Source organism: Pteropus vampyrus, unplaced genomic scaffold (genome assembly GCF_000151845.1).
Source record: "Pteropus vampyrus isolate Shadow unplaced genomic scaffold, Pvam_2.0 Scaffold85, whole genome shotgun sequence".
In the NCBI taxonomy this organism is placed as follows: domain Eukaryota; kingdom Metazoa; phylum Chordata; class Mammalia; order Chiroptera; family Pteropodidae; genus Pteropus; species Pteropus vampyrus.
In genome coordinates, this window is record NW_011888866.1 from 1,356,127 (window position 1) to 1,378,587 (window position 22,461).

Sequence of the window (22,461 nt, forward strand, 5' to 3'; positions counted from 1 at the left end):
GTGAGCTGTTTCTTTTTGCCTGTCTGAATCCACCTTTTTCTTCCAGGCCTGGTTCAAATCCCAGAAGGCTCCATAAGGCTTCCACTGACTCCCCTCAGTCAGTACTTGCCCTCCCCTCTGCCAAACTGCTATAGCACTTACTGTTGGCTCACTCACTTGATTGACCCTGAGGCAGATATTTCTACACATCTAGGTCCTATTTTTTTTTCCTATTAGTGTTTATCCGATCTCCCCATTTGACTGTAAGCCCTTCAAGTTTTGGGGTGGGTCCTGTTTATAGCACTTAGGATACTGATTGATAAATAAGGGCCAGAGGAAAAATTAGTGAATGAATGGATTGGTGAATGGAGAGTTAGGTAGGTGGTGGGTAGGTGGATGGTACCCTCCAAGCCCAGCACTGCCACAGTAACCTACATCATGTCGGTGTCTAGAATCCAGATTCTAGACCACGGGAAATACCAGAGGACTCTGAGCTATATTTTTAGTGAAAACCTTTCTTTATATAGCCAAGTCCAACTTAAATTGAGCCTAATTTATTTCAGGCCTTGGACTTGTAGGCTAATGTTCATTTGACAACAATATCAAAATGTGCTTATACTTAAAAATAGATTCCAAAAGTAATCATACCTCAGCCCAACTTGGCTCTGCTCAGTGATTCCTTCCGTTTTGTGCTTTAGGAGTTTTATTTTCTGACTGGAAAAAAAAAAGTCAGGAAGGACGTTAGTCTGCAGGACCAGGGAATTAAATGAGCTAACTCGTGAAAGCAGCTGCCACAGGCCAGCACAGGCAGACACCTGTGACTTTGTGGACAGGGGCCATTTATAGGTCAGAGTTCATCTCCCTGGAGACTTCTAGTTCCTGATGCTTATTCTACATGTATTTCTTACTCTTGACCCTGAGCTTTACTTGGTCAGAGTGGCTTCTTGAAAGACTAATTTTGAGAAGCATCAGTGTTTTCTGTTTTTCCTTTTTTTTCCCCTTTCATTTACAGTTTGAAGCTGCTTTGAGATCATCAAAGAGTATGCTTCCACACTATAGAGTATACTTCTCCAACCGTGTTCCCTAGAGCTCTTGGGGTTCCATGAAGCCTCTTTAGGCATCATTAGGGTGGACTCTGAGCAGGTGGGCTCTGAGTGCCTCTCTCCCGAAAGAAGTACTGCTTTTTATCCATTTTACATATTGGGCTTCTGTGCAAGATCTATTGGAGAGAGGGGGTTCCACACCTCAAATAAATTTAAAAAACCATTGTCAGGGGACTAAAAAGGCATTGGCAGCATGGTCAGAGGAGAAACAGATTCATGAGGCAGAAGGTTTGGCTCACTAGCTGGGAGAAAAGACCATCCAAAGGTCTCTGGGTGTTCTTGTGTTTGTGGGTCTTCTGCTGATGTTTCTGTCTTGGCTGCTGCTCCTTTGTGCCTCTCCTTGTTTGCTCACCTGGTTTCTAGAGCTCTGTGCACCTGGCTTGTCATAAAGTTTAGCTCCTTACCCTGGAATCTGGCTTGGAATCTTGACCCACTTCCTGGTCTGACTTCTGATAACTTTACATTTCTTCACCCTATTTTGGCTTCTCCTAGATCTCTAGTCCCTTGTTTGCCTTGAGCTCGGGTAACTGTGTCCCAAAGTGTTTTCTGCCTTCCTGGGTCCTGGCAGCACCTGGGCCCATGCTTTTCAGCTGTCATAGTCCTCCAAAGCACTATTTGTTTTTAAGCTGGGATCTGAGGATGGGGTTCATTGAGGCTGAATGAGGTTCAAGAATATGTTAGGACTGGAAAATGGAGACCAGGATCCAGATATGATCCCGTGGATGGATGGAAAGAAAGAATAATTCACATTCATGGAGAAATTATAGTTTACATCATGCTTTCACATACTTATTTCATTCTCATTACGGTCCACTAAGACTGGAATCATCTTATGTATATTTTACACACAAGGGAACTGAGGCTCAGAGTTATGTGATTTGCTAAAAGTACGGAGCTGGAAATATAACCTGGGCCTTTTGACTCTAAATCCTGGCCTTGGGTATAGGAGATCAAAAACAGGTTGTTTGCTAAGGCAATGGAGGGGGAAGGATCTTGTTCATGGGAACTAGGAGTGGCCTGGCTAGAGGCCGGATGCATTGGAAAGGGGAGGTAGATAAGAGGCAAAGACAGTCACAGAGGCCCTACAGTCCAGCCTGGCCAGGAAGAGGAGTGAGGAGGGGGCTTGGTGATACCATCCCCAGACAGGCTGCTGCCTTGGGATCGGGGTGTGGGTCCTCTGGGGTCAGGCTGATCTAGTTCCTGCAGACCATAGATTCAGGCTTCTCTTGCCCATGATTTTGAAACATGTTAGCTACAGGTCCCATCCCCCTACCAGTTCAGCTGTACCTGGGGCAGCCTTGACTGGACGCTTGTAAGCATTATCCCTGCATATGGCCTTGAAAAATTGCAGGGTAATTCCAGAGGAATCATGGCTCATTGTTCTCCAGGGTGGGAAGGGGAACTGTAGTGACCGCTGGGGGGGAAGCAGGAGGAGGAACCTGGTGTCCACATCCTTCTGCCTTGGAACACTTCCCATTTGATACTTCTCCCCTCACGTGGTGTTTCGCCCCTGGGTTCTGCCTCATCTCCACCTTGATAAACTGGTAAACTGGGGGCAAGTTACTAAAGTCATGAACATTAGAGTTGACCAAGAAAGGGAATGAGCTAGGCCCACCCTACTACAAAACACCTGTAGTAGTCAGCCCCTGGGGGTTGCCAGAACACACCTTGTTGTCTGTGGCTTCCCATGGCAGGTGGAGGGTGGTTGTTCAGTATGAGTGGTCTTCTTGAGGCAGGCCACGGGGTGCATTCTCTTTTTGAGAATTCACAATCAATGATAAAATCGGTCTGCTTTGTATTATCACTGTGTACCAGCAAATCTAAACAATGTCAGTGATAAAATGTTCCTCCTTTCCGGGTGGGCCCCTCTCCTCACTGCTTGATGCACCATCACTGCTTAGTTATCTCAAGAGTCTCACTAGAGCTAGAGTCAGTTGACACAGGTTAGGTCTGAGCCCTGCTGTCAGGGCCTGCTACCTGGCACAACTACCAAGTCACTGACCCTCCCTAAACCTCAGTTTTCTGATCTGTAAAATGGAACTACCTACAAATATTAATAGAATAAATATGAAATTAGCTTGTAAAGAGGAAAGTTGGGTGCAAATATTGTATTGTTCATGTTGCTATACAAATTCGAAGTGGTGTGAGATTTGGGTCATGTCTGGGTTATTCTCCTTTGTCAGTGAAGAATTTGAGGGCAATCGAATCAGGCTCTTTTATGAAACTTAGGACCTTGTGTTGGAGACAGCAACACCAGTTTTGGCACTGAGAAGCTGTTCCAGGTTAAGTCCTTTATCATATGGTTCCAGGGCAGACAACAGGAGACCCTCATGGGATGCCACCTTGGGCCCTGCCAGGTTCTAGAATGGGATCCATCTGTCTCATTCTCTACCAGCTGGCTCTGTCCTCCCAAGATGCTGAATGAGTGAGGAGCTGAGCCTTCTGCCCGGGAAGAAGGGTGTGTTCCTGACATAATTGAGGGACAGCATGCTGACAGAAGCAGGGAAGGCCGTTTCTGTGACATGCGGATTTACTGTCCCTCACTAAACCTTCCTACGTGACTTTTGTAAGCTAGCCTCAGGCATAGAGTCCCACCTGCCCATACCTCCTGCCTTTGTACAGTGCTGGATGGTAAAGTTCTTTCATAGATATTATTTCCTGATTTCTCCACCAACCCTGTGAGGTAGACAGGCCAGGTTTTCTCATCCCCATTTGGCCAGGGTGGAAACTGAAGCCTGCGGAGTTGAACAGATTGCCCAGGGTCATTCATTGCCGGTTAGTGATAGGGCTCTGACTAGAACACAAGTCTCTGGACACCAGCCCAGAGATAGGAATTTGGAGAGTGAAGAGAAAGCCCTCATTTCTGTTCAGTTGTCTTAGGCTCTTTGGCACTTTCTAACAAGAAGCTTTCTGAAGTGAGACCTCAGGTGGCAGGCGGAGAAACACACCTGGCGAAGGCAGTCCTTGTCTAAGCCCATGAAACTCTGAAGCCAGGTCTGGACCAGAAATCAGGCATCCTGACCACCAGCCCTTTGCTGCATTAGGCCGTGGTTTAGGTATTGACTGTTGCTATGATTTGGGGAGGGAGGATTGGAATATACGTGCTTTGCGTATGTGTATCACTGTTTCAGCGTTCCCATAATTTTTGAATTAGTGTTGGCAATGACCTCCATTAGAGATTGGATGGCTCCTCTTTGTTACCTGCCTGGAAGATGCCCTAGGTGGCTCTGTCCTAGCCTTAGAGGAGTCCTCACTCTCTACCCTTTGCCCCAAAGCCTAGCTGGGCAACCTCTAAACAGCGGAGCCTGAACATTTGGCTTTGGAGCCTTTCTTTTGGGCAGACAAAGGCCCATCACTGTCACTGTTTTCACCTGTCCTCGGGTCTGTTGATGCCATCTGAAAGGCATAATAAAGCCACCTCAAGTCTAACTTTTGTGCATCTGGGTACAGTGACCCCAGGGCATGCCTGAATGCAAACTTCCACACCTGTTACCCCCAAAGCCCAGGGTAACCTTCTGTCTTGATTTGCAGGTGCATATTGGGACAATTAGAGATGTTATTGCTGACCCCAAGCAAAAACTGCTGGTGGGAAAGACAACATTGCCTTCTGCTTTCTTTTCTCCTCCCTCCAAGTGTCATATCAAAGAACTAAGGGAGAGGGTAATACTGAAAAGGACAAGGAATAATGTAACAGCTGTGTAGTTTCTTCATGTGTAAAGTATAAAGAGGTGATCAGATAACTGTTGTAAATTGGTGTTTCTCAGCCCTGGCTGGTCCATCAGAGTCACCAGGGAGCTTTAAGTCTTCACTTAATGTCATTGATAGGTTCTGCAACTTTAAGCAAAACTACATATAAAGAAACCAATTTTACCATAGGCTAATTGATATAAACAAGAGTTAAATTCTAACAGCATCTCATTTGCTATAACAAAACAACATTATTCGAGGACCTGCTGTATCTGATTCCCAAGCTGCAGCCCAGACCCAGATCAGAATCTCTTGAGATGGGAGCCAGATTCCAGTAGTTTTCAAATTCTCCACAGGATTCCAATGTACAGCCAGAGTTGAGAACCACTGCTCTAAGGATTAAGAGTTGGCTAATTGCTTAGGACAGAGATATTCCTACAGCTGGTTGTGCAGTAGAATCATCAGGGAGGCTTTTAATGTGTGATTCCCTGGCCACACATTGCAGACCATTGAGATCAGTAACTTCTGTGTCTAGTGCCTCCTGTTCAGCCTGCACATGAGATACAAACTAGTAGTCATAATAGCTACCATTTATTAGTGCTGACTGTGGGCCACCATTACGGATATTTCCAGTCTTCACAGTTCCTATTTTACAGATGAGGAAATTGATGCTCAGAGCAGGTAACTTCTTGCCCCAGGTAGCAGCATAAGTTTCTGAACCAGACCTGTCTGACCTGAAGCCTCATCTCACTGTCCAAAGCCTTATGGCCTGGGGGCTGGCCCCAGTGGGGCATATTCTCCACTCTTCCCAGTAAGAGCCCAAGGAGAGAGGAAAACCAGCAAGTGGCCTTGGCTCTCCTGAGGCTCCCCAGGGCTGGTTGAATGGAGGACCCCACCCCAGTGAAGAGAGGGGAGATGAGTGCTGTGCTTGGTATTTTGTTCCATGTTAGTCACCAACTCTCAAAATACCTCTTTTTGCCTGGAGGAAGATGCCTGCACTTTTAGCCTGACTCCCAGTCACCTCTCATTGCTGCAGCTGCTCTCACAAAGAGAAAACTGGGAAAAGCAAACACTCATTTGCTTTTTGAGAGCTAGAGGAATTTTTCAGGCATGCGATATAGAAAAAATGCCTTTGTTTCCCCCATAAGAATAGGGGAGGCTATGTCAAAGTCACCTGAAATATTTAGTTCTACTTTATAAAAACCCTTCACCTCCACCTCTGTGCCCTGTAAGCTTAAACAAATTACTTAAAATCTTTAAGCTTTGGTTTCTCTACCATTCAACTGCAAAGAGGGAGCCCTGTCTGCCCTCAGGACTGCAGATGCCAGGCTCTTGAGGTATCAGAGAGAGAGGAGAGAAGCATGCCCATCCTGACGCTGAGACTCACAGCTGCCTGGACGAGAAGCTTTCATCAAGTGTTTCCTGGCACCCACTAAAGGACCCGATGTCCCCGAGGCCCAAAGTGGTTCCAAGTCACCAGCTGTGTTAGGGATCTCACTGAATGTGTTCACTCTGGCTTTGGGAGGCCTGGCTCCACTCCGACTGCGTCAGCCCCTAGTGACAGCAGAAAGGCAATATTGGGCATAAATAGCTAATACTTTAACATTAGTGTACAATGTAATATAAATTTGGCTCTGCCAAACTTTGCCTGCCCAGCCCAGTCCCCAGGACCCTCTTCCTCCCCAGACCGCCCTCTGTACCTGTTATCTGGGCCTTTGGTCCCTGCTCCTTACTGCCCAACACAGAGCCTGGCACAGAGCTCAGTCAGCATTGAGTGAATGGAGGATGAGGGAGTGGAGAGATACACGAATGTGTGTGTGGTGACATTTCTCAGATGGTTGCTGTAGAATGCCGTTTATGTGTTAGTGTTTTATTCCTTGTTTACTTGACTTTTTTTTTTTTTTTTTTGGTCACTTAGGTCTATTTTGAAGGTTGTCTCACTGAGTGTTATTCTAGTAATAGCATGGTTCAGATGTGATGCTATTTTCTGAGGTTGAGGCAAATCTCCAGAGCATTTCATTGTGCAGCTCTTATCCAGAGCTACTAAGAGAGTATTCCCTAAGAGTGGAGTCTGGTAGCCTCTTAAGCCATTAAGCTGAACCTTAAAACTTTTTGAGTTCTGTCTCAAGCAGTCAGTAGGTATTGTGGGTGGCGAGAAAACATGGGGCAATGGTAGAAAATGATGGAAGGGGAGTGGGAGGACCCTCCAGGAGGGGTAGCCACTGGGCGGTCTCCAGGGACTTAGAGCAGCTCCCACTGATTGCCTGAACTGAGAATGTGAAGCAGAGGCTGCTGCCCTTTCCTGTGCAGTGGGATGCCCCGGGAATATTTGGGGAAGCAGTCTCAAGGCCGCCGGCTGCTCTGGCATGGACACCATTGTATGGATGCTGTCTCGGTCCCCAGAGTGAAGGATTTCCAGGTGCAACCTGACTCCTGTATCTTATAGGCTTTGTGGACAGTGGTCTAGGTGCCCAACTCTAGGGTCTGGCTTTGCCATTAACTCTGTGATGATCTCAGGTGAATCACTTGACCTCTCCCATGCCTCGGTTTCCAAACATTCTACAACTCTGTGGTCCCATCAGCCTTCTTGAACTCCCACTATAGTTACTGACAGTGTTAGGCTGCCTCCACCCTGAACAAAATCCCTACAAACCCAGCCTGCATAGCCTCTGGCTGTCTTTACATTAACTGCATCATCCTCATATTTGTTTGGTCCCCCTATTGGCTAGCAGCTTAGCTCATGTCAGGTAATTGAGATTTTTATTTGTTGGGAGGGGGTTAGGAGTAAAGGTGCAAGCATGAGAATATAAAGGTTCTTGTTATCTCATTCCAAATGGATGAATTTGTGCTTGTGTCCAGATAGAGATGATTGTTACCGTTAGTATTTTGACTGTGCCAGTCTTTTTTTTTTTTTTCCTTTTTAATCTTTCTGTTACATAGTATAAGCCTCTGGACATTGTGATTTTATCTGGCGAGTACTAGACTTGGGTTCTAGCTGAGGCTTTGGAGACAGGTTTTATCATTCTGAACAAATCAATAACCTTTTAGAGTCTCAGTGTTCACACTGATACACTGGGAATGACATTCCTTCAGAATTCACATGAACTGAGGGGAAGCCCAGTACCTGCCCCACTGATGGCCAGGTGGGGATGCTGGCTGGTGGCATGATTTGTCCTGCCTTGGCTCTGAATTAGTGTGGCCTGGGGGCCAACAGTTGGGTCACTTCCCTGATGTGGCCACAGTGACACCTTAATTGTGTGAATCTGTGTCCTCACAGCGGCCAGTTTGCCATCGTGAAGAAGTGTCGGGAGAAGAGCACTGGGCTGGAGTACGCAGCCAAGTTCATCAAGAAGCGGCAGAGCCGGGCCAGCCGGCGGGGCGTGAGCCGGGAGGAGATCGAGCGGGAGGTGAGCATCCTGCGGCAGGTGCTGCACCCCAACGTCATCACGCTGCACGATGTCTTCGAGAACCGCACCGACGTGGTGCTCATCCTGGAGCTGTGAGTGGGCTGCCGGGACCCATGGTGGGCAGCAGGGGCAGGCAGGGCAGTGGAAGCTCCTGCCACAGGCCCCAGAGGGCAGCAGCAACCAGACCTAAGCTTGACCCAGAGGGGATGAAGTCAGTGGTGGGTGGTTTCCCTCAGTTACCCCCATCCTCCTTCTGAACCTGGGCCAAAGCAGGGGTGGGCTTGCAGAGGCAGAGGGTAATGGCTTTCATTGGGCTCTGGAGATCGAAGGAAAGACATGGCTGACGCTGGGGTCATTTCCACAGGTTAGCAAGCATGTGCGAGGATGGAGGGAGGAAGGGAAGAGGAGGGGGATGGGGAGCAGATGAGACTGTCAAGGAGGGGTCTGTTCTATGACCAAGGGAAAAACAAATATCCTTCAGGCTCTGTGAAGCCCTTTGCCAGCCTTTTCCTGGGAAAAATCTACCTCATTTGTACTGTGATGTCTTTATTGTTATAGTAACTACTATTTAGAGAACATTTGCCAAATACTTCATGTTTGTTATCTGCTCAGTCCTCACAGGGACTGTGATGAGGGAAGTGTCCTACTAACATAGACGTTACTTTGTATTTACTATGCCAAGCACTTCTCTTTCTTCATTTACTCTTAATAATCCTATCACACAGAGATTCTTCTTATCCCCATTTACCAATAAGAATCCTGAGGGGCCAGGTCACTTACCCGATCCACTAGCCAGGAAGTGGTAGGGAAGGTGTTACCAGACCAGACCAGGCCCAAACTCTCAGTAGTTGCCAGCCAAAAGGTAACTGTGAGATAATTTTATAAGAAGGAAGTTTATTGCAAGCCTGCAAGCAAGGACCATACCAAGGAGTGCTCCCAGAGCAGTGTGTTCCTTGAACAAAGCATCTGATCCATTTTTTTTTTCCCGTTACCAGATTTGCATGTTTTGGGATTTAAAAAATTTTTTTATTATTATTTTATTTTTACTTTTCAATTACAATTGACATTCTCTATTAGTTTCTGGTGTATAGCATAGCAGTTACACATTTATATAACTTATGAAGTGATCCCCCCAATAAATCTAGTATGCACCTGACATTTTGCATAGTTATTACAATATTATTGACTATATTCCCCATGCTGTACTTTATATCCCTGTGACTATTTTGTAATTGCCAATTTGTACTTCTTAATCTCTTCATTCACCTTTTTCACCCAACCCCCCGAACCCCCTCCCACCTGGCAGTCATCAATTTGTTCTCTGTAGCTGTGAGTTTGTTTCTGTTTTGTTTGTTTGTTTTGTTTCTTAGATTCCACATATAAGTGAGATCATATGGTATTTGTCTTTCTCTGTCTGACTTATTTCACCTAGCATAATACCCTCTAGGTCCATCCATGTTGTTGCAAATGGTAAATTTTCATTCTTTTTTATGGTCAAGTAATATTCTTTATCGAATCACCTATCGAAGGACATTTGGGTCTTGTTTTCGAATCCATTCAACCACCCTATGTCTTTTGATCGGAGCATTTAATCCATTTACATTTAAAGTAATTATTAATAGGTATGTAATTATTGCCATTTTATGATTTGTATTTTTTATCTTTTTTTTTTCTCCTTAAAGAAGTACCTTTAACGTTTCTTGTAATACTGGTTTGGTGGTGATGAACTCCTTTAGCTTTTTCTTGTCTGAGAGCATCTGATCCATTTTTACTGGGGGAAATCATGCATAAACATCACGGTGGGCTTTGTCATTGCATGTATAGGTGGGGACATTCCCGTGCCTACATAGTTTGAAAGCATGGCTCTATATACATTGCATGGTCAAAAATGGCAGAGAATCTCTGCCTTTGGGTGGAGATTTTGGTATTATAATGAGAGTAAGTATTTATATAATACTATATATACTATATATAAGTGTATATATAATACTGTAAGTTTAGTATTATAACGAGGAAAGTTCATGAGGTCACTACAGGTTCCTTCAAGGTGCTTCAGCCGGTCTCTGGCAGTTTCAGCCAGTTCATCGCTGGTCCTACAAAACATCCTGGGTTTGTTCCTGAAAAACAGTTCTGGCAATCATCAATGTCAGGGATTGCAGTTATGGAAGGAATTTTAGCTGATTTTGTCTTGGTCTTTCTGTGAAACTTTTAGCAATTTACAAGATATACATCACACAATCAAAGTGGGGTTACAGGTTAGTCAAGGCAAAGTCCACACTGCTTGAGCAGACAGCTGTGAGCGTGAGGTAGGATGGCTTTATGCTGGCCCAGCCTGGTGGAATTTGGATGTGACACCAAGTTCCCAGGGACTGTCTCTCCTGGAGGTATCTCCATGGGATAGGGAGAGGTGGGCTTCAGGCAGACAAGAGAGTTTGAGTTCAGCTGTGGCACAAGTCACAATGGCTTTGTCCAGTCATGCAGCAAGACACCGTGTTGGGAATGTTCTGCACCTCACAGGTGTGTATGCGTCTGCCAGTTAGCAGAGGAGAGGTGGCATTTGTCTCAGCAATCTGTGACTTTGTGACCTTGGGCAAGTCACTTCATCCCTCTGAGCTTCAGATCTCATCTGTAAACCAGGCAGCCATACTTAACCTGCCTACATGGGGCACGGACCACCTGGAATTTGAGCTCATTCTAATTTGAGAATTATGTTCTGATATTGCCAGGATAGAGCTTTACGTGGCAGATGGGCATTTGCATTTTCTTGCATTTATTCTTAAATTATCCATAGAGTTGCCTGTGCTTTCTCTTTCTCTGACTCCCAGTGTCCTCTGTGTTTCTCCCATGGACTACAGCCAGGTGAACTGGTTGGTGTATGTACCTGCCTGGCCCAGACAAGCCTGGTGGGTTTCTACAGTGTGGCCAGCTATGCGGACAGCCAGAGTTGTGACATGCCCCAAGGCTAATGGCGAGCAGTTGGCACACTGATTCCAAGCAGAGAGTGACAAGCCCACCTTCACTAGGAAGGCCAGGTCACTTCTTTAAAAACAATTATCAAAAAAAATTTACAGGAATTTCTGAAAAGCAATTACATTCATAATCCTACCAACCAAATACAGCTATTTATGTGGTTTTTTTTGGTGATTCCTCTCAGTTTTTATTCTATTTATATAGAATTATTGTATTTCTAAAATTTCCTGCTCTACTTTTTCCCCAGTTAATATAATTTCATAAATAGCCTTTTTTTCTTTTAACTGACCGTATCATGTTTCATTGAATTACATTCCCATCTTTCCTTTCTTTGGACATTTTTTTCCCCCAGCTTTTATCCAGTAGAAATTTTACTGCCATAAAACAACTTTCTTCCCATAAATTTCCCCTTTTCTTTTGAATTAACTTTTTCAGATAAATCCTCAGGAATGGGATAACTAGGCTGACATTTTTAGGGGTCCTGATAACTTCACTTAAGTAGGATGGTGTTGGTTAACCAGTACCACCTGTAACATAGCAGCATTCCTATTTGCCTTGCCAGACCTGGGTCATTTGTTTTAAAATAAGGTTCTTTATTTATTGACCTATATAGTTATAAAATGATACTTTGTTGTCATTTTAATTGGTGTTTCTGTAATTGCTAGGGAAATTCTGTTTCTCCCTATTTATATAACCCCAGGAGTTGAGGTCTGAGATGCCCTCGCGATGTCCCTGTTTCTCCCAGCAGGGCTCATGGTCAACCAACAGTATGTGCCCTCTTTTTGTGAACTGTCACCATCCATAGCATCAGTTGTCACACTTGTGCTCCTGTGACTCATTTGAGCTGCTGTGTTTCTTGAGTTCTGTATGGTCTAGTTTCTCTGTCTCCTTTACTTTCAAGCTGTCTCACTGCTCTTAGGGTGCCTGTCTGTGCATGGGTGCTAGGGATTGTTAAGACTGTGCCTAAACTGTGTATGGCTAGGGTCTGAGAGGGAAGACCTCCTGGGAGAGAAGGTCTTGTCATAGGCTTTTGTGTTTGGACTTGGTGACTCCTGTTGGGCTGATCGGGAGTCTTGGCTTCCTGCTCTTCGCTTTTCTCTAATAGGTTAGTAAGTTTGCCTGAAACTTAAATATAGGTAGTAGTGACACCTGCTCAGTTGAAATTTGCAGGTTTTGTGGATGGGTCTATGCCAGTCACACTGCCCCTCTCAGCACCTGTCGTCTGGTATGAGTCTTCCTCTTGCTTTCTGCCAAAGTGGCTAGTACTAGGACATTTTAATATTATTAAATTAAAATTTTTTTAATTAAAATATTTTGAATATTTTAAAGCAAATCTCAGACACTGTGTCATTTTACATGTAAATACTTTAGCATGCATCTGTAACTGATGACAGTTTTTTAAAAAATGTGGCCATCATGTATTTATTACACTTGACAGAATAATCCGGCCAGGCCTTGGGTCCGTCAATACTGTCTGTGCTTTCGTTCCTAGTGATATTTCCCAACAGACCCAAAGATATCTTTTTACAATGATTTTATTTGAATTAGCATCCAAGTAAGGCCCCTATACTGCGGTTGGTTCTTCTGTCTCTTATGCCTCTTTTATTCTATAGCAATTCTCCTTCCCCCTCTTTTTTGATGCTAGTGATTTGTTGGAAAAATTAGGTCATTTGTCCTGTTGACTGTATCACAGTCTAGATCTGGTTTAGTCTTTCCTTGTGGCATTATTTAACTCGTCCCTCTATCTCCAGTATTTTCTGTAAACTAGAAGTTAGGTCTAAATGAGAAAACCTTCCTATTGGTGCTATATAATATAATGTGAACCATATGTGCAGTTTTAGATTTTCTAGTAGCCACATTGAATAAGAAGTAAAAAGAAGCAGGTGAATTAATTTTAATAATATTTTAATTCAGTATATACAAAATATTATCATTTCAACATGCAATCAGTATAAAAGTCATGAATGAGATGTTTTATATTCTTTTTTTCATGTTACATCTTCAAAACCCAAAGTATAAGTATTTTATGCTTTTAGGACATCCTAATTCATTAGCAATGTGATCGTTAGAGTGAAATGCAATCTTACCAAAGCAATAAAGTTGTCATTAGAGGAAAATATTTTACATCACTTCGATTTTTGAATTAAAATGAAGTAAAATTTAAAATTCGGTTCCTCAGTTGCACTAGCCATATTTCAAATGCTCAGTAGCCACATGTGACTAGTGGTTGCCATATTGGACAGCATATGTGGAGAACATTTCCTTCACTGCAGGAAGTTCTGTTTGACAGAGCTAACAAGAAACTTAAGCAGATTTAGGTTCAGTTTTTTAAGTCATAATACTTCATAGGTGTGGCTGTGTACTCCTATTTTACCACGTGAGGTACAATTCTATTTTTCATGACGCTAAGATTGATTAGTAGGTCCAGGTGTGCTTCCGGACATTTTAAAAGAAAGGACAAAAGAAGATTTTGATGCTCTTTATTTAGGATGGTCTAGGTGGCAGGGAGTGATTTGCAAAAATGGGACAGAAGCTATTCTGGCTGTACAAGAATCATCCTCGGATACTCAGTATGACATAGTGGTTGAATCCTGACTCTATCACTTGCTAGCTATGTGACCTTGGGCAAGTCACTTAACCTCTCGGAACTTCTGTTTCTTCAGCTGTGAAATAGAAAAATAATAGTACTTAGCTCATAGGGTATTGTGATGATTAAATGAGATAATGTGCATACAGTATATATTATACAGAGTATTTAGTGAATATTAATTACCATTAGTATGTTGTTTTTATTGTAAAAGTACAGGTTACAAGGCCTTGCTACTAGAGAATCTAATTTGGTAGGGTCTGTGGTGGGACCTGGGAATCTGCATTTTAAATAAGTTCTCTAGGTGATCCGGAGTTCCTGAACCACCCAGTCCATATCCTTTCCTGAGATCTTTTCCTGGGGTGACCCTCAGCTCTGTACCAGCCTCAGAAAAGTACATACTGGCTGGACATTTGTCAGAGGACGAATGCACCCATCAGAGTTGCCAGATTTAGCAAATAAAAATCTCCTAATTTATCTGGCAACCCTAAGTCCCTAATTCAGATAAAACTGTAAACTAGTATTTATAGGGGAGATTCTTTTTGCTCTGTGTGTCTCCATTCCTGTCACGTCAACCATAGGATGCAAGAGTATGTTGTCTAAGGACAAAAGTAGTACTTCAGAGTTTTTAGAGATGAATATTATTAATCGGTCTTTATGTTTAAATTAGGGACTATGCCTAGATTCTCTTGGGTCTTTGATGAGGCCATCTTTTATAAAATCAAAGAAAGGGGCTTTAGGAGCCATCTTGCTCAATCTGCTTGTTTTGCAGGTAAGGACACTGACGCCTGCCGAGGGTGGAGGAAGTGAGTTGTCCAAAGTCAGTGGCGGGGCTGGACTGGAACCTACGTCTCCAGTTTCTGGCCCAGCTTATGTTCCTCTTTGTCATCCCACAGCACTTGTTTCTGTCCTCTGCTACCTCAGTCGTATATGGGGGAGAGGTGACACCCACGGTCACTAGGGACCTGGGCCTAGAGTGTGAGCAGAGGCCCTTCTACTGATATCCTAAGGATGGTTCCTGCCCTTGTGATCCAAAAGGATGAACACAGCCAACAGAAGCAAAGTCAGTTTCTGGTGCTGGTTGGACAAAGCCCCAAAGATTGGTGAAGGGATTCTGCCTCACAGGATGCCCGGGGGTCAGGTTCAGGAGCTGCACCCATTGGCCTAGCCTCATGACACATAGGGCTGACTAGGCACCTCCCGCTGGTGTTTTGCAGAGTTTCTGGAGGAGAGCTATTTGACTTCCTGGCCCAGAAGGAGTCGCTGAGTGAGGAGGAGGCCACCAGCTTCATTAAGCAGATTTTGGATGGGGTGAACTACCTTCACGCCAAGAAAATTGCTCACTTTGATCTCAAGGTCAGTGAAGGGGGTGAGGGAAAAGAACTTGTTTAGGAAGAATGGGTCCAGTCTCTCCTGACATCATCGCCAGGAGGGGTCAACATCTATGTGGCCCTCTTTCCCCATCTTACAGTTGAAAACTTTGAGCTCCCGGGAAAGAAGCGATGACACAGAAATTGTCCACCTCCCCAGTTTCATTTCACATATACGGTTTCCTTCAGACGGGGCTGACTGCAAGAAGCTTCTTAATCAGACCACAAGCATCTTCTCTCTTTCAGGGGCGCATGGGTTGTGATTTTTAAATAAGTAGACCATTGATAGGAAACTTAAAACCGAACACGTTTCATAAGACTGAACTTTTCAGTAAGCAAGAGCTGAGCTGGCAGAGCTAGAAGCATTCAGAGAGGATGGCTGAGGTCAGCTGGCTCTTTGGACTGTGCACAGCACAGTCTCCAGCATCCCTTGACCAGAGCTTGTAAATCTTAGAGGCCAGGAGCCACTGGCTGCCCTCCCCCACCCCGCCCTTCAAACTACTTTTAAGGGCCACTGATCTTCAGGGTCGAGAAAGTTCACTGTGACCACATAGAACTTCATAAAGCAAGAGTGTGGTCATAGTAGAAGGATCAGTTCCCACAGTAACTGATAGACTGATCAGTTCCCACAGTAACTGCATAGACTGATGAGCCTCTACAGACACCCAAAGCATAAAGACCCATGATCAGAGGGATCTGTTTACCAGGGAGGAGACCCACTCATTTTTTGATCCAGAAACTCCTGTTCTATTTTAAGAACTGTGCTGGGTTCCTGGGTATTGCTACAGATACAAAATCAATTGAGGCCCTACGCTTAAGTTCTTTTCCAGCAACTAGTACAGGAGACAGAATAGAAAGATCAACAACTCTTTAGTGCTGTGATAGAGGGAAGTATGTGGGGAGGTATCTAAGGAAGTATGTGGGGAGGTATGTGGTATCTAAGTCAGATTGGGGTATTTGAGAGAGCTTCCTGGAAGAGGTGGTATTTGAGTTGAGTTTCGAAGGATAAGCAGGCATTATCAGGAGGAAGGCCTTCCTAGGAAGACAAGCCAGCAGTGTATATGGTCCTAAAATAGCACAGTGCATTCAGGGATGTATAGCAAAGGGTGAATGCGCTAAATGGCTGAAAAAGAAGCTAGGCGGAGAGCAGGAGGCAGACACAGGGTATGGGAGCTAAGCTAAGGAGGTAGAACTTGACCCTGAGGGATAAGGGGGCCAGGTGATCAGGGAGGTGAGGTGAACAGATGTGTTTCAGAAGGACCTCTCTGGCTGGAAGGATGGATAGAATGGGAACAGCCCGGAGGCTGGGGCCGAGCTAGGAGGCGAATGCAGTAACCCAGGTAAGATGTGACAAGTGCCAAACTAATTTGAAGAGGGGACAGACTCAAGACCTATCACAGCGGTTGATCTGAGGATTGATCAGCTACTTAATTAGATGTGGGAGATGAAGGAAAGGGCAGAATCCATGATGACACCCAAGTTCCGGCCTGGGGACTGGTCCGAAAAGGGTATGGCATGCCCACAGTCTCACAGCAACTGCCCAGGACTTGGGCTCAGTTCCCACACATGAATCTCATCCCTGCACTTACTCTGCAACATGGGGTGACCTGCTGTGTGTCCCCTCAGTCTGGTCCTCCCTCTTTATGCCTATTGTCATTTCTTGCAGTTATTTTGAATTCTTCCAGCAGAAGACGTCTTGAAGAGTTTGACTCAGGTGTCACAGCATAAAAGTCAGGGTCACCCAGGAGGGTGTGGCCTGGGCAAGCCTTTGGACCTGAGGGTGGTAATATACCCGGCAGGAAATGGTTTACCTGGATTGTACCTGTGTCTCCTTCCTGATAATACTATGGACAATTAACTTGTTTTCATGTCTTTGCTGGCTCTGAGAGACCAGCCTCAAAATGGGCTCCTTTGTTCTCCAGTGGGTCTAGTGGAGGTGCGAGGAATTGTGGCGGCCCACAGGCCTCGTGACTAACTATAGCAGGTTTGTGCTGTTCGGTTTGCTTCTACGGCAGCTTGCTGTGGGGGCGGGGGGAGAGTGCTGGTAGGGAGTTAGCCAGGTCAGAGTTTGATCCTCACTCTACTGTGTGCCAGGATACAACTGAACCTCAGTTGTTTTTAGCACAAATAATAATACTTGCCTGGCAGAGTTGTTGTAAGGGTTAGAGAGAAGCAGCATGAAATGCTGAATACAGACTACTAGGTGCTCTGTAATAGTAGCTGGTGTTGTTATTTCCCTTCCCAGAATAGAGGAAAAGAAAACACAACTCTTGTTATACCATTTTGGGCCCCAATAGACCAGGGAAAAAAGCCTACTAGTGCAATTCTAAACTGCCCAGCAAAGAACTGAGGTTGGTTGTTAGGTGGGGTTGCTGGTGGGGGATTTTGTCTGGCTCCTGGGATCCAGGTGAATGTTTTCTACAATCTGGAGGCAGTCTGGGTTTCTCCTGGATGTGTATAGAGTGAGGATGCTGCTAACACCCACCCTGGCCTCATATCCTTAGAGGTGTGAGGGCACTGAGTCTTCTGGCTCTCCCGCCAGTGGGTCTCTTGGCCTGGGCCCAGCTGGACAACATCGGGAAGTGATGTGTAGCTGGAACTCAGCAGAATTACCTCATGATTGGGTATATACTGCCTGCAGCCAGAATGTGTGTATGTGTGCCCCCTGACTGGAACTTTCTGCCAGCTGCAGGGGATCATGCAGAAGGTCCAGCAGGTAGCTTAGAGGGGGCTTCTTGGTTTCATGTTGTTTCCCATTAGAGAAAATTGATTTTAGATGAATACATTTTTATTCCTGGTTTTCATTCTCAATGAGGGGCTTCTGTTTTCTCCTCCTCTTGTATTCTGTTACTCCTTGGCAAGTGAGTCAGGCTTGCTGCCTCACGAAAACAGCCATCACATTGTCTCCACTCCCCTACCTATGATCTGTTCTCCACATTCACACTGAAGGAGCAGGTGATGGAGGAGGGTCAGCTCTCGGGCCTGTCTTTGGAATATGAATGACCTCTCCTACTATGCTCAGCCATTGTACTAGGGATGGTGAGGCTGTGTCTCTGCTTACAACATGCTCCAGGCCTTGTGGCAGAAGACAGATAAATGGACAAATTAAAGCCAATAAACAGTCTCGGTAAACAGGTCATAGCATGCTGTTGCCCAGAAATTGGTGATGGATCCTTGTCACCCATAGGATAAATGAACCCATTCTCAGCTTGGCATCCAGGCCTTTCTTACACTGCCTTAGCCTTGATTCTGGCCTTATTCACCTTTTCCGCATTTTTTTTTGCCCCAAGCAACAAGACCACAGATACTATTCTGGCCTCTCTCCTCCTCTATTCATGCTCTTCCCATCCAGGAAGCTGCTGCTCTTTTTTTTTTCCTCTGCCCATGGATTTCCTGCTCATCCTTTGAAGCCTAGCAGAAATGTCATTTCCTCTGAGAAGTCTTTCTCATCTCCGTCATACCTGAGAACTAACCCACCTCTCTGCTTCTGTTGCCCTTTGCACAGACTTCTGCTAAGAGCATTTATTACTGTGAATCACTTTCTGCTGCTTGTGTCTAGCACAGTGCCTGACACATGACAAGTTGCTCAGTGTCGAGAAAATGAGTAAATGAATTTTTTAATAAGACCGAATGCGCGAATGAATGGCAAAGGCCCTTTCATGTCACCTGGAAGATGCAAAAGACATTGCAGGCTTTCAATTCAATGATGAAACCATTTATTGAGGGACAATTTTATGCCAGAGGGTAGGGTGACAAGTATCAATGTGATATGGTACCTGCTTTCCAAGAGCCCACCGTCTCCTGGGAGATAGCCATAGTGGAACTTGGTGGGGAGGCCACCTGAAATAAAAGCTAACCCAAGAAATGCTTACTTCCAAGGGGTAAGCTCTGTCTCCACCTCAGCAGAGTGAATATCATCCCGTGTAAATTCACTGCAGAAAGGCCTGCTGGTGTAGGTAGGCAGGCGTTGTGAAAGTGATGATGTTGCCTCATAGACAGAAGGGATATTGGCGCTGTCTGCCCCTCAGTACCGGGTAGCATCTGATGTACCTTCAGATATTCCTTCCACAGGGTGGGTTACCAGGAAATGGGGCTTAGTGCCACCCAGGAACCTCACCCTGGTATGTAATCCCAACACAAATAAAAACCTTATAGTGGGTGTTTTGTGTCATTTGTGTTTATTTTGGATGTGGGAGTTTCCTCTTTGAGTAAGGGTGTGTCCCCACCCTCCCCCACAGCTCTAACCTGATCCAATTTGAGAATTCAGAAATGGAAGGTAATCCTCAGATCTGACTAGTACTTTAAACAAAAAGAATGAGACATGAGATTGAATGAAATTTTTTGCAAGCCAGGAACCCAGAACTTTGAAGGGACTTTTTGATCTATATAAACATTGTTGAGAAGAGTGAATTCCTAAGCAAAATGGTCCAAAAAATCCAAAATCTTCTATGCTCTGATCATACTTTGAACTGTTCTTATGTTCATGATGTGATCAGGTCTGCTCATCAAGCTTTCATTAAAATGATACAAATATACTTTCAATGTATATGGTGCGTTCTAGAACACAGCATGCTTACATTTGTGCTTTCATTAGATCATCACGGCCACCCACTGAAGTACAAGTTATGGTCACTTTTTTACACGTGAGGCAATTGAGATTCAGAGAGGCTAAATAACTTATCCAAGATCATGCAGGTATTAAATGATAGGGCTGGGACTTGAACTTAGTGAAGAAACATTAATCGAAGCTGGGCGTTAGCTTTTATTTCATCAGATTCTAACAGTGCAGATTTCTTGCTTCATGGGTCATGCTTTTTACATACAGTTAATCCAGAGGTCTGTACTGTGCCCTAAATTTATCCTTTGCACAGTTGATTCTCATCTGATTACATTGTTTTTTCTAATAAGTTATTCCTCATACTTAAATAAATTAATTTGTATTTTATTAATTGCTATAAAATGTGCATACATTTGAAGTAGAATTTACAAGAATGGGACTATTTCCATACTAACACCTGGGGGGGCATGGATTGGAGACGAGACTTGGCAGAGATTTAGGTTGGAGTGAAATTGTAAAGGTTCAGGGCAGACCGAGGAGTTCGTATACGCAGTCACAGCCTCGGAAAGCTTTTTCCTTCAAAATATTTTATTATGAAAACATTTTAAAACAGCTGAAGAAATTAGAGAAGAATACAGTATACCCTTCCCCTAAATTCAACATTTGGTCACATTTGCTTCACCTCTTTCTGTCTTTCAAAACAAAAAATACCCATATATATTTATATAAAGAGCATTGTATATACACACACATATAATTTAAAAATGTTTTGGTATCATTTGAAAGAAAAGTGTAACCATCCTGACACTTCACTCTAAACATTTCAGTATATATATCTCGAGATTAAGATCTGTCTTCTAACAACCCACAGTACCATTACCACACTTAAGAAAATTAACAATAATTTATAGAAGACCTTTAATTGGTGGAGAAACATGATTCAATTTCTGATTTAGAAAGAAAATTCCCCCAGTAGGGGGAAGAGTGGTTGGCAGAGAATAGGCCAGTTGGAGATTATGATAATAACGTGGGAAAAAGATAAACTAAAGTTACTCCACAAACGTTTTTTTAAAATGAAGTTGGTGGTCTTTTATGCTTTTATAAAAAATAATAATTCATAGAAAATACAAAAATGTACAAAGAAATTATCCACAAATTTTCTACTCTAAAACAACTATTATTAATAATTGGTGTATTTCCTCTAGATTTTTCTGAACAGGTGTGTGTGTACGTGTGTGTGTGTGTGTGTGTGTGTGTGTGTGTGTGTGTGTTTTCAGGTGCTTATAAATATACTGCTTTCACAATTTTCTCTCCTGTTTTTTTCACTTTGTATTCTCACCCAAAGAGCCCATGTGTGCTCTGAAACATTTTACTTTGCTGTGGAAGCTTTTGTACAAGTCCTTGAAAGTGCTGCTTGTGAGTTTTAACTAGCCTCCCTGTTAGGCTACATTTCTTCCCATTCCTCTCCTGCCTCCAAAAGAATTTCAAAAGGGAGGTGGGCATGGAAACATCCAAAGGGAGAATGAATACAGTGGCATTTTCTAGCCAGCAGGCCAGGCAGATTCTCAGTGTGGCAGGACACTGTCGGGCTGATACGAGTTGGAGTAGATTGATCATGATCCCCATTTTACAGATGAGGAACCTAAGAAAAATGCAGTGCCCTTCTCCTCTTTTGTTTTTATTGCCTTTGCCATCACCGATAGGTGCCCAGAGGCCTCTTGTTGCTCCCAGCTGCCCGCAGCCCTCCACTCTGGACCCTAGCCAGACCTGACCAACATTGAAGTATCGTGTTTTCAGACAGTACCTTTTTAAGTTCTATTCACAGCTCCACCATCAGCCCTCCCACTGCAGCTGATCTCAGTAGGAATGAAAAAATCTGATTCTGGAAGCTGTGAAGAGTGGGAGAAAGAGCAGGTACCTTGACCCTAAGAAGACCTGGGCTCAAACCTAATGCCACCAGTTATTAGTTGTGTGGCCTTAAATAAGTTACTTAACTTCTCAGTTCCTCAGTTCCTTATCTGAAAAACATAGACAGTGACCTACTTTACTGAGGTTCTGTACAGTGGTGTTCTGGTAATAGCCAGATCCCTGGAAAACAAATGTATCCCCACACACACTTATTATAAATTTTACGAGATGTTTATAACATAATTTACAAATAATAAAATATGTAATACTTTTTATTGTAAATTCCAGAGAGCCAATTGATTTTTATAGAAAACTTTCCTTGTTTTTTTGCTAAACTCTTATATCAGTGGCCAACCTGTGGATACAGTTGACAAGTGAGTGTAATTCCAACAAAAATGTTGGTTGATATTTTTGTTTACATTAATAAGTAGGTAAAAATGAAACCATGAAGATGTGTGTTGGACGCTATTCATTTGCCAATGACATGAGTGACTTCTTTGCTGAATTGGATAATAGTTTCTGCTTATTGAAAATATATTTCCTCAATTTTCTGTGCTATTCACAAAAAAATGGCTAAAGGCACAGCAACCTTTTAAGTTTAGTCTACGTTATTAAGTGATCGTCTCCAGCACTTCTTGAGTCTAGAATTAAGAAGACAATAAATCAAGTCCTGATTTGTGGTGTCTGCTAGTTTCCATGGTGTAAATACACCCACTGTGGCCAATTTCTAGGTACCAACATGATGTCAATGACTGGAGCTGGGAAGAGGGGTGCAGAAGCAATTATTTCTGTATTTCCCCAGTCAGAAGATACTAAAATATAATTAAAAATTAGGAAGCTATAAGTTTTAAGTATTGTTTTAATATAATTTACTTAATTCATAATTCAATTT

At 43.8% G+C, this 22,461-nt stretch overlaps 1 protein-coding gene across 6 annotated transcripts in view; it reads left to right on the forward strand.

Annotated features, from left to right (window-relative positions):
• The window catches only part of DAPK2 (death associated protein kinase 2), a 108,509-nt gene that overhangs the window by 52,262 nt on the left and 33,786 nt on the right, over nucleotides 1-22,461 (forward strand). For all 6 annotated transcript variants that reach the window (XM_011363359.2, XM_011363360.2, XM_023532509.1 and 3 more), the window contains exons 3-4: nucleotides 8,047-8,268; nucleotides 14,951-15,089. In XM_011363359.2, coding sequence (XP_011361661.1) covers nucleotides 8,047-8,268; nucleotides 14,951-15,089 — 361 coding nt within the window. The remainder of the gene's footprint in view (nucleotides 1-8,046; nucleotides 8,269-14,950; nucleotides 15,090-22,461) is intronic.